At 53.3% G+C, this 12011-nt stretch overlaps 4 protein-coding genes across 4 annotated transcripts; 1 reads left to right on the forward strand and 3 right to left on the reverse strand.

Moving 5' to 3' along the window:
* Positions 1-304: 304 nt before the first annotated feature.
* Positions 305-1020, reverse strand: N7458_007297 (uncharacterized protein; the record flags this gene model as incomplete). Its single annotated transcript, XM_056910679.1, has 3 exons — positions 305-338; positions 429-811; positions 970-1020. 3 exons carry the CDS (start codon positions 1018-1020, stop codon positions 305-307), a joined length of 468 nt encoding a protein of 155 aa, XP_056763505.1.
* Positions 1021-2521: 1501 nt separating this feature from the next.
* Positions 2522-4219, reverse strand: N7458_007298 (putative pyruvate dehydrogenase complex, dihydrolipoamide acetyltransferase component; the record flags this gene model as incomplete). The annotated part of the gene is made up of 4 exons (XM_056910680.1): positions 2522-3592; positions 3698-3921; positions 3995-4044; positions 4110-4219. The coding sequence occupies 4 exons, from the start codon at positions 4217-4219 to the stop codon at positions 2522-2524; spliced, it is 1455 nt and encodes a 484-aa protein (XP_056763506.1).
* Positions 4220-4645: 426 nt separating this feature from the next.
* Positions 4646-10746, forward strand: N7458_007299 (Arf family guanine nucleotide exchange factor SEC7; the record flags this gene model as incomplete). Its single annotated transcript, XM_056910681.1, has 3 exons — positions 4646-8879; positions 8944-10339; positions 10404-10746. The coding sequence occupies 3 exons, from the start codon at positions 4646-4648 to the stop codon at positions 10744-10746; spliced, it is 5973 nt and encodes a 1990-aa protein (XP_056763507.1).
* Positions 10747-10950: 204 nt separating this feature from the next.
* N7458_007300 (bifunctional precorrin-2 dehydrogenase/sirohydrochlorin ferrochelatase MET8) lies at positions 10951-11834 on the reverse strand (the record flags this gene model as incomplete). The annotated part of the gene is made up of 3 exons (XM_056910682.1): positions 10951-11098; positions 11167-11648; positions 11742-11834. The coding sequence occupies 3 exons, from the start codon at positions 11832-11834 to the stop codon at positions 10951-10953; spliced, it is 723 nt and encodes a 240-aa protein (XP_056763508.1).
* Positions 11835-12011: the final 177 nt, after the last annotated feature.

The raw sequence follows: 12011 nt of genomic DNA on the forward strand, positions 1-12011 counted from the left end.
GGAGAGCATCTTGCGAAGAAAATCATTTACTACAGTTGACTATCTCGAGCCAGTCGTTGTCTACTCCTTTCTTACATAGTGGCACCAAGATGATTCGAAAATGATATCGTTGAAGCTACTAACTGCAGCCAGACACTTCCAGCCCGGACGCCGTTTCTCGCCCAAAATCACACAGACAACCAGGGATGCAGAACCTCGAATCTCACAAAGAGCTGGGATGGTATATGAAACAAAAAAAACACAAACACAAGAATCCAGCAAGGCAATTGACCATGTCTTGTCGCTCGTATCTCGCAAGTCCCGCTTATTTGGGAGGGTACTTGTTCTGGAGGAACCATCTACAAGAAAGAAAGAAAGAAAAAACAGATTAGCAACCCCACCCTTCTCTCGCAGCGTTTCTTCAATCATCGGGTTTAACGGTCACTCACTTGCTCACAAAGTAGTCCACCACACCAAAGGCACCAACAGCACCAGACCACAGACCAACCACCTCCCACGACAACTTGCCCTCGACATGCTTGCGATAAGCACCGAAGCCCAAGCCCGCACCGACAAGAGTAGCCACGACGGCATTCGTGATGAAGACAGGGTTATCCGAGTTAGCCACCAGGCCACGGCTCTTGGCCTTGCGGGCCTTGGCCTTCTTCGCAGACTCCTCCTGCGCACGCTTGGCCACTGCGTCTTGGGCCTCGCGCTCAAGACGCTCCGCCTGGGTGGTCGTCTTGACCTCCTGGTTGAGGAAGTCCGGGTCGACGGCTTGGACGTGGGGCGAGTCGACGTCGATCAGGGAGGCCGTGCTCTCGGATTCATCCTTGTAGATACCGCCGAGGGTGGGGGCGCGACTGATTATGTAGAGGTAGTATCAGGAGCTATATCGGTTGAACAGGTATGTGTCGGGTACAAACTTACGCCTGTGGGGATCTGGTTAGCTCGTCGTCCATCTCGTTTCACTAGCAGTAGAGTACTTACTTCCTCGGGGGATTGCTTGGGGCCCTTGGCAGCAGCGTCGGCGTAAGACATGATGTGGAATGCAGGTGTAGGAGAGAGAGATAGAGGGAATAGATAGCGGTAGTTCTGATGTGGACCAGGTCGTCAGCGACGTTCGTCAAGAGCAAACAAAAAAAAGTTATTTCCTTACCAACAGGAGAAGCGCAGTGATGATCAGGGGGGAGAGATGGGGGGGAGGAATGAGGATTTAAGTGGTGCCCGCCAGTGGCCATAGAACCTTGGAAGCTGTGGTCGTGACATCACGTCATTGATTTGATGCTTGACCAGGCCAACAAAGGTTGTTGGGTGGAGCCACGGGACTGGCAATCAGACCACCCCCATGTTTACTCTCCGGAGATTGGTAAGTTCAGATCTATCGCTTTTATATTCTTTGAGTAAAATATAACAAAATACTTTCGTATACCTCTATTTCAACTGATCAAGATCAACCACTTTGACCATTCCTCGTGCCGTGAACACGTGAAAAAGCTCTGGCTGTGACCTGCAGCCACATGACGTGGATGCTTCCAGCCAGGCTCGGGGCTCGACTTGGCGGTACAGTCAAGAATCAAAGACAACCATATATTCTCCATACATAACTGAGCCTTCAGTAAGAAGAAATACAAGTCTAATTAGTTACGATAAGCTTTCAACTTAAATTAGACCACCCTCTACCGATACTGTAACTAGAGCGACACTCGTGTGCACGTCCGTTAGGGGTCGCTTACTGAGGAGTTGCGAACGGAGCCCTGGGCCTCGATTCGAGCCACGTAGGTTTAGGATCGATTGATCTATGGACTGAGAATATATAGGGTATCGACCGGTACGTTTGCGGGGTTTCTATAAGCTAAAAGCTCAAATCACAGTATAGCCCCGGCTGCTCAGGTCAAAGTATCTGGAGCTAGGTGGCCCCCCTGCAGACGTATATATTGTGGACCAAGCACCACACCCGACCACCAATACACATCTTCAAGGTTGGAGACAGGATGGCAAAGATTCCCGAATATGTCTGGAAGAGGCACAGAAATGATCCATGGGCGTACGTTTTACATTTTCAATAATTTCGATAACATTTATCGACCTCTGAATCGAAAGCTATGATCTCCGCCCCTGGAACTCCGGGAGCAATTTGAAACTAGGCCCAGAAATGGCAGAGGCAAAATAGGACGAACCGGGCTTCCACGGTCACGAATCTCGGGAGGTGCACAACAGACAATGGAAGACCACGTCATTAGGAATAGGCGGTAGCCAGTTTCCCCTTCTACTTGGGAGGCATCTCGCTACGGTTGAAACATCAGGCAGATCTATCAAGCGGATGCCACGAGAAATGGTATAGATCCTAGATCTACAGAAACTCAATCAATAGCGGACATATGAAAATGGGATTGAAGTTGCTAAAACCAAACACAAAAAAGGACCTATGGTGGTCTAAAGGGAAACCATTTTAATACAGATTACATTGTATGGGAAAAAGGGTTGGCACACGAGAAGCAGATCGCTTCGCTGCAGCTGTTCTCCGCTGTTTGTTTTGCTTTTACAGCAGAAGCTCGAGCGGGTTCTCGACCACCTTCTTCAGCTCCTTGATCCACTCCCCACCGACGGCACCGTCGACGACCTTGTGGTCGAAGCTGCCAGTCACGATGATCTGGTCATCCCACTCGGTCACGGTGCCTTCCTCGGTCTCGACGGGGACAGCGACCTTGCGGGTGGTACCGACGGCCAGGATACCGGCCTGAGGGGGGTTGATGACGGCAGTGAAGCGCTCAACGGCGGGGTTCATGCCCATGTTGGAGATGGTGAAGGTACCGCCCTGGTACTCCTCAGGCTTGAGCTTGTTCTCGCGAGCACGCTTGCCAAGGTCCTTGATCTGGTTGGAGATGCTGGACAGACCCAGACCCTGGACGTTCTTGACAACGGGGGTGATCAGACCGGAGGGGGTAGCAACGGCAACGCTGATGTCAGCAGTGCTGTGCTGGCGGATAACGGCCTGGCCGTTCTCCTCGCGCCAGCTGGAGTTGACCTGGGGAACCTTCAGGAGGGCAACGGCGCAGGCCTTGACCAGGAAGTCGTTGACCGAGAGCTTGTACTTGCCCTCGGCGGAGGCGTTCAGGGCCTGGCGCAGCTTGAGAAGCTTGGTCACGGACAGGGTGGTGGAGACGAAGTAGTGGGGGTTGTCAGCCATGGACTGCTTGAGGCGGTTGGCAATGGTCTTGCGCATGGAAGTAATGGGGATATCCTCATAGGTAGGACCGGCAGCGGCGGCACCAGCAGTGGACTGGTACTTCTCAACATCCTCCTTGGTGATCACACCGCCACGGCCGGTGCCCTTGAGCGCCTTGATGGGGACACCCTTCTCCAGAGCAAGAGCCTTGGCAGCAGGGCTGATCGAGGGCTCACGGTCCAAGCTGGGCTGGAGCTTGTCGCCAGAGGTCTCGGGCTCCTGCGCGGCAGGCTCCGGAGCCGGGGTTGGGGCGGAGGGCTCAGCGCTCTTGGGCTCCTCCTTCTGCTCAGCGGCTGGGGCGGCCTTGTCACCACCGGCATCAGCCAGGGTGAAGGACTCGAAGGAAGAGACATCGGCACCCTCCTCAACAAGGACGGCAATGGGCTGTAGGGAGAGACGGAAAAAAAGCGGTTAGTGTTTGTTTTGCGTACAGATGGTCAGGAGAGAGCAAAATAGCTCCTCCGCGGAGAATTTCGGGAAAATTCTTACAGAGCCAACAGCGACATCCTTCTCACCGGAATCCTTCAGGACCTTCGCAAGAACACCCTCCTCCTGGAACTCAAAGTCCATCTGCGCCTTGTCGGTCTCAATCTCAACAAGAACGTCACCGGGCTGGAGGGCGTCACCAGCCTTCTTCTGCCATACGCCAATGTTTCCCGCGGTCATTGTGGGAGACAAAGCCGGCATGCTGATGATGGTGTGGGGAGGGAAAGCTGTAGTAGCAAAAGCCATTTGTTAGACGAAGGCGACTGGGGCGCGGTGGATGGGATCAATTGGATGTCATACACTTGGAGGCATAGAAGCGGGAAAGAGCTGACAGGGCGGGCAATTGGGATCTGCGCGTAGAAAGGTCATCAGTATCAATTTAATCACTAGGATAAAGATTCAGAGAGGCGCATACTGGATGACCTCCTGAAACTTGTAGGAGACCTGAGGGCGCCGCATAGAGGCGGCGCCTCGAGACATGAACATGGCACTCGGAGTGCGCATCCGGACAGCGGCAGCAACCATGTTGAGCTCGAATTGCCGGAGTATGTGTACAACAAGAAGGTCCCTCGACACAAAGATCACAGAAACACAGAAGTTCCGGCGCGGGGGAGACGGTGAAAAGCCGGGGATGAGGGAGTTGGGGGTGAGAAAGATGGCCTCTAAAGGTCAGGAACTTTTCTGTTGAGCTTCTAAGGTTCCCGGTGAGCGGCCTCTTCCGAGTCACGTGAGGACCAACAGGCTGGACTCCCGCGCTCCGAGGGGGCCTCCACTCTGTGCTGACTCAGCTTCGCCCAGTCCCGATTGGGAGAAGACCACGCATCCCCGTATGAAACAATAATCATACCGGCGAGAATCCTCGCAAGGCCCAAACGCTGCCCACCTTGCTGTTATTTTCCCGTCGCATGCTTCAGCTTTGATCTGATAGCTCCGCCCGGAGTCTCTTTGACCATGGCGGACGTCGATCCCGGCCTAGAGCCGAATCACCATCCCGCGGCCGACACGCCCGAACCCGAGCAGGCCTCCGTGGATACAACTAGGGAAGAAGCTCACGAAGCTCCGCCAATGTTGACATCGGACAAGCCGGCGTTTGTGTCTGGAAAGGCAGACTTGCAAGAAGTAAAGGAGCAGGAAGAGCGGGAAATTCAAAAAGACCAGCAGGAAGGAGACGATAAACAAAACGAAGCCGAAGGCCTGCAGCAGGCAGCAAGCGAACGAGACGACGAGGATGAAGTGAAGCCCGAAGTTCCGCCCAAGGATATAATGGAGGAGAACACCAATGGTGCGCATGTCGAACAGCAGCAGCGGGCTGATGTCGCGCCTCCCGAAATTCACGAACCCGAGCCAACCGACGGCAATGCGCCCCCAGACGCTCGAATGCGCTCCGACTCGCGCTCAACGACGGCTACCTTTGCGACGCATCGGTCTACAATGGTCAGCTCGACCGTTTTCATCGTGACTGCTCTGGACGCCATTGGTGCCTCCCGCGAAGCCCGACGAAGCAAAGAGCTAGTTGACTCGGTTCAAGTAGCCTTGGCCAATGTCAGGCAGTCGGATGGGCAACCTATCGACCCCGAGCTCATCTTCCGCCCCCTTCACCTGGCCAGCAAGGCTCTCAGCATTCCACTCCAGGTCACCGCGCTCGACTGCATTGGCAAGCTCATAACATACTCCTACTTTGCCTTCCCCTCTGCCGAATCCGAAAGCGAAGCTACGCCCGAGAAACCACCCCTTATCGAACGAGCCATTGACGCGATTTGTGACTGCTTCGAGAATGAGGCGACCCCCAACGAGATCCAGCAGCAGATTATCAAATCCCTGCTGGCTGCTGTGCTGAATGACAAGATTGTGGTGCATGGAGCTGGTCTCCTGAAAGCAGTCCGCCAGATCTATAATATCTTCATCTACTCCAAGTCGAATCAGAATCAACAAATTGCACAGGGCTCGCTTACCCAGATGGTGAGCACGGTCTTCGACAGAGTCCGAATCCGTTTGGATCTGAAAGAGCTCAGGAGCCGGGAGGTTGACAAAGTCACCGGCGCCAGTCTAGATACGTCAGCCAGTGACCAGGGCCAAACCTCAGAAGTTGCCTCTGTATCTGCGGTCGATCAAGGAGACCAAGGGGATCAATCAGACCAACCAGTCAGCAAAGAGCCCAACTCGGAGAAGCTTACTCTGCAGAGTTTCGAGTCGCCCAAGGAGGTGACTTCTGTCAACGATAATGCGCCGACTACGGTCACTCGTGCCAAAATGGCTCGGTCCAACACCGCTCGATCGATGTCGGGCATCCCCGAGGACAGAGAAGATGACAGTTCGACCGAGGATGACGTTGATGAGGTCTACGTCAAGGATGCCTTCCTGGTATTCCGTGCATTGTGTAAACTGAGCCATAAGGTCCTTGGCCATGATCAGCAACAAGATATCAAGTCCCAAAACATGCGGTCGAAGCTGCTTTCCTTGCACCTCATCCACTATCTCATTAACAACCACATCACCACCTTCACCTCGCCTCTTGCTGCAATCAAGAACAGCAGCTCATCCAGCACCGAAGCCATGACACTTCTCCAGGCCGTGCGGCCCCACCTTTGTCTAAGTCTCAGCCGAAACGGCTCCAGCTCTGTTCCCCATGTCTTCAAGGTTTGCTGCGAAATTTTCTGGCTGATGCTAAAGGACATGAGGGTTATGATGAAGAAAGAGCTGGAGGTGTTCCTTAAAGAGATCTACCTGGCTATCCTGGAAAAGCGAACTGCTCCCTCCTTCCAGAAGCAGTACTTCATGGAAGTCTTGGAACGACTGGGTGGTGATCCTCGTGCGCTGGTGGAGATCTATCTCAACTACGACTGTGACCGAACGGCGTTGGAGAACATCTTCCAGAATATCGTCGAGCAACTCTCGCGGTACTCGAGTTTGCCAGTGACGACTACTGCTTCGCAGCAACAATATTTCCAGGACCATCATACCAAGATGACTACCATTGGAGCTGAGTGGCGCCAGCGTGGAACTCTGCCTCCGTCGTTCACAACCGCCAACATCACACCACCTCCACAGCCGACCGCCCCTAACATTCCTTCAGATTACATTCTAAAGCACCAAGCTGTGGAATGTCTTGTAGAGATGCTTCGGTCTCTGGACAACTGGGGTTCTCAACGTCTGGACGATCAAGCCGCCGCTGCTGCCGCTGCTGCCGCTGCTCAGTCACTGGGGGCGACCAAGTCTATGGACAACTCTCGCGAATCCCTGGATACCAATGTCCTCATATCTCCACGGCCCGAGATTAGCGACGCAGGCACTGGCCCATCTACCCCTGTCCCCGAAGACGACCCGAACGAGATTGAGAAGGTCAAGCAGCGGAAGATCGCTATGATGAACGCCATTCAACATTTCAATTTCAAGCCAAAGCGCGGTATTAAGCTCTTGCTTTCGGAAGGGTTCATCCGTTCGGATACCCCCGAGGACATTGCCAGCTTCCTGCTGCGCAGTGATCGACTTGATAAGGCTATGCTCGGCGAGTACCTGGGTGAAGGCGACGCCGAAAACATCGCCATCATGCATCAGTTCGTCGACCAGATGGATTTCACCAAACGGCGGTTTGTCGATGCTCTTCGATCTTTCCTGCAGCACTTCCGTCTGCCCGGCGAGGCGCAAAAGATTGATCGTTTCATGCTCAAGTTTGCCGAACGGTACACAACTCAGAACCCCAATGCCTTTGCTAATGCAGACACGGCGTATGTGCTGTCGTACTCGGTCATCATGCTCAACACCGATCAGCACAGCTCTAAGATGAAAGGTCCCCGAATGACCAAGGAGGACTTTATCAAGAATAACCGCGGCATCAACGACAACCAGGATCTGCCAACTGAGTATCTCATTTCCATCTACGACGAAATCGCCAATAACGAGATTGTCCTTGACACCGAGCGAGAGCATGCTGCCAATCTGGGCATCCCAACTTCTGCTCCCACCGGGTTGGCGACTCGAGCTGGTCAAGTCTTTGCTACCGTTGGTCGAGACATCCAAGGGGAGAAGTATGCACAGGCGTCCGAGGAAATGGCCAACAAGACCGAGCAATTGTACCGCTCTCTGATTCGAGCTCAGCGCAAGACAGCCGTCCGTGATGCGCTGTCTCGCTTCATTCCCGCTACTTCGGTTCGCCACGTTGGGTCAATGTTCAATGTCACCTGGATGTCCTTTTTGTCTGGTTTGTCAGCCCCTATGCAAGATACTCAGAACCTTGAGACGATCCGACTTTGCATGGAAGGCCTCAAGTTGGCCATTCGGATCAGCTGCGAATTTGATCTGGACACCCCTCGCGTCGCCTTTGTTACCGCTTTGGCCAAATTTACCAACCTGGCCAACGTTCGTGAAATGATGCCAAAGAACGTGGAAGCCTTGAAGGCGCTGCTTGACGTTGCTTTCACTGAAGGAAATCGCCTTCGGGGCTCGTGGCGAGAGATTTTGACCTGCGTCAGCCAGCTTGACCGATTGCAGCTGTTGAGTGATGGTGTGGATGAAGGCTCTCTGCCTGATGTCTCACGAGTACCCACGGCGTCCTCCGATACTGCCTCTCGCAAGTCCATGCAGTCAACCAGACGACCTCGACCACGATCAGTTGGTGGACCCTCGGCCTTCCGCATGGAGATCGCCATGGAAAGCCGATCTGCCGATATGGTCCGTGGCGTGGATCGGATCTTCACCAACACCGCAAACCTGTCGCATGAGGCTATCATCGACTTTGTGCGGGCTTTGAGCGCGGTCAGCTGGCAAGAAATTCAGTCCTCGGGACACAGCGACTCTCCTCGCACGTACAGTCTGCAGAAGCTGGTTGAAATCAGCTACTACAACATGACTCGTGTCAGGATCGAGTGGTCCAAGATTTGGGAGGTTCTAGGCCAGCACTTCAATCAGGTTGGCTGCCACTCCAATACAACCGTCGTATTCTTCGCGCTGGACTCTTTACGGCAACTATCGATGCGCTTTATGGAGATTGGAGAATTGCCTGGTTTCAAGTTCCAAAAGGACTTCCTCAAGCCATTTGAGCATGTGATGGCAAATAGTACTACTGCTGCCGTCAAGGACATGATTCTCCGCTGTCTGATTCAAATGATTCAGGCGCGTGGTGATAACATCCGGTCCGGATGGAAGACCATGTTTGGTGTTTTCACCGTTGCTGCCCGTGAACCCTATGGTAAGCTCTCGTCCCGTTTGTCCTATCTCCTTCGTGTGATGCACCAGCTAATTACTTGATACAGAGGGAATTGTGAATATGGCCTTTGATCATGTCACCCAAATCTATAATACTCGCTTTGGGGTTGTGATCACCCAGGGTGCCTTTGCGGATCTGATCGTTTGTTTGACTGAATTTTCCAAGAACTCCAAATTCCAGAAGAAGTCATTACAGGCAATCGAGACGCTCAAGTCTACAGTCACCAAGATGCTACGCACTCCAGAGTGCCCGCTTTCCCACCGCGGCGGTACTGCCCCACAGTTCCAAGAGGAAGGGACCAACCTTGCCAAGCAGCTCACTCGCCAGTCGCAAGAGGAGCAATTCTGGTATCCCATTCTCATCGCTTTCCAGGATGTATTGATGACCGGCGATGACCTCGAGGTTCGGTCCCGCGCCTTGACCTATCTGTTTGATACTCTGATTCGACATGGCGGTGACTTTCCTCGGGAGTTCTGGGATGTTCTTTGGAGACAACTGCTTTGCCCGATCTTCGTCGTTCTGCAGTCCAAGTCTGAAATGTCCAAGGTTCCTAATCACGAAGACCTTTCAGTCTGGTTGTCCACAACTATGATCCAAGCGTTGCGCAACATGATCACTCTCTTCACTCATTATTTTGAGTCATTGGAGTATATGCTGGGTCGGTTTTTGGAATTGCTGACGCTGTGTATCTGTCAAGAAAATGACACGATTGCTCGAATTGGCAGCAACTGTCTGCAACAGCTAATCCTGCAAAACGTTTCCAAGTTCCGAGAGGAACATTGGACTCAGATCGTGGGAGCGTTTGTCGAGCTCTTCACCAAGACAACCGCCTATGAGCTCTTCACGGCGGCGGCATCCATGTCGAAATTGACTGACACGCCTGCCCTGGCCACCACCAACGGTGACGTTGCCCAGTCTGATGCAGTTTCGGGCGAGCTTCCCGACTCGCTACATGCGAATGGATCTCAAAGCACCGCCTCTCTCCAGGACGACAGCGACCCACCCGCCCAGAGTGAAGCCCGTGCTGAGCTTGAGGACTATCGTCCCCAGACGGACTCGCAGCACCAACCTGCTGCCGTCACTGCCGCGCGTCGTCGCTTCTTCAACCGGATCATCACCAACTGCGTTTTGCAGCTGCTCATGATCGAGACGGTGCACGAGCTCTTCTCCAACGACAATGTCTATGCTCAGATTCCCAGTCACGAGCTGTTGCGGTTGATGGGCCTGTTGAAGAAGAGTTATCAGTTTGCCAAGAAGTTCAACGAGGACAAGGATCTCCGCATGCAGCTCTGGCGTCAGGGATTCATGAAGCAGCCACCCAACCTATTGAAGCAAGAGAGTGGCAGTGCTGCCACCTACGTCCATATACTCTTCCGGATGTATCATGACGAGCGACAGGAGAGACAGAGCAGTCGCGCCGAGACCGAGGCCGCTCTCATTCCGTAAGTTTATGACTTTCTTCCCCTATACAAAAGCAAGTCTTTTCCTAACCAGCGCGTGCTCTAGACTCTGTGCCGATATCATTCGCAGCTTTGTCCGCCTCGACGAAGAGAGCCAACACCGCAACATTGTGGCCTGGCGCCCCGTGGTGGTGGATGTTATTGACGGTTATAACAACTTCCCTCAGGACGGGTTCGACAAGCATATCGAGACCTTCTACCCGCTTGGAGTGGAACTGCTCAGCCGTGATCTTAACCCGGAGATCCGCGTTGCCTTGCAGGGTCTTCTCCGTCGGATCGGCGAAGTCCGCCTGGGCGTTGCTCCGTCCAACCCGTTGGATGCTCCGATCAGCCCGCGGAGCTCCGTCTCTCAAAAAGGTTCGCGCCGAGACAGCCAGGCAACCCATTGATGGCGGCTTTGTATTCCTTATTGCTCTTTTCATTTTGGGATATCCTCGCCTGGACTTTGTGATTTACAGGTCATCCAGGCGTTGCACCCTTTTCTCTTCCTGCTCTCTTCATCCCCATTCTCCTGTTTCCCCCAGCATCTTCTTTCCTAAATTTCTAGAGATGACATAACTGTGTACTGATAAGACGCAAAAATTTTATTCGTGTCAAACCCGCTCTACAGAATTTTTCATTCGTACTTCCAGGAGGGGTGGAATGTCGCCTGCCTGGTAATGGGAGAGCAGCCCGTCCATATCCTGCTCGGTCATTCCAACCAGATCATCCAAGCTCCATGATTCACAGACCCCCGACATCCTGACATGAATTAGCGCTGTTTCTCTAAGCCTGTATAGATGGGCTGATGTCCCAGTCTCCAAACTCACCATTTCATCCGCTTGGGTCCTTCATTAGTATTAGGCGCTACCTCGCGCAGTTTCCTCCGTAGCTTGCCCACATTCTCAATAGCAGCACCCATATTGCTCGGCAAAGCTTCGGCAATTCTCTTGCGCACCAAATTGGCCATCTTTGGACCATTGCCATTGGTGCTGACCATCACCTGCAGCGGCCCATCACGGTGTATGCTGCCAAAGTAAAAGTCACACTCGGGCGGAACATCCGCAATATTCGCCGGGATTCGACGCTCCTTGCATAGTTTCCAGACCTGTGTCGAAGCCTCTGGGTCATCAATAGCGCATAGCACCATATCAGCTGAATCCAAGTCGCTTGGTTCAAAGTTGCGATCGATATGGGTGACTTGTTTCTCGGCGACGCGATAGGCAACCTCCTTGTTGAGGCCGGTGGCGGGACAGACGACTGTTACTCGGGCGTCGGCATTGAGGGCGAGCAGGATACGACCTGCAGCAACCTGTATGGGAATTGAAGTCAGTCATGTCCACATTCTCCGAGTCTTAGAGTTGATATACAGAGCATGGATAGCTCTAAAGTCTGGTCAACTCACCTCTCCACCACCCACAACCAACACATGCTTGTTCTTGACCTGCCAAGCAACGATCAGTGAGCCTCCCCCTTGAATCTCGGGATACTGTGGCATTTTGACCTTTTCCCCTTCGAGCAGGATAGAGGAGCACACGAATTCCAAAGGTCCCTCCGATCTCCGCGGGTCTTTCTCGCGATAAGAACCGCGTGGGGTCCTACGGCAGTCCAGACCGCCCACAGCCGCAACTCCGGACCCGCTCACCTTTTTTTTCTCTTAGCGTCTTTTTCTTTT

Source organism: Penicillium daleae (assembly GCF_028827525.1).
Source record: "Penicillium daleae strain IBT 16125 chromosome Unknown utg000007l_segment0_segment0, whole genome shotgun sequence".
NCBI lineage: Eukaryota > Fungi > Ascomycota > Eurotiomycetes > Eurotiales > Aspergillaceae > Penicillium > Penicillium daleae.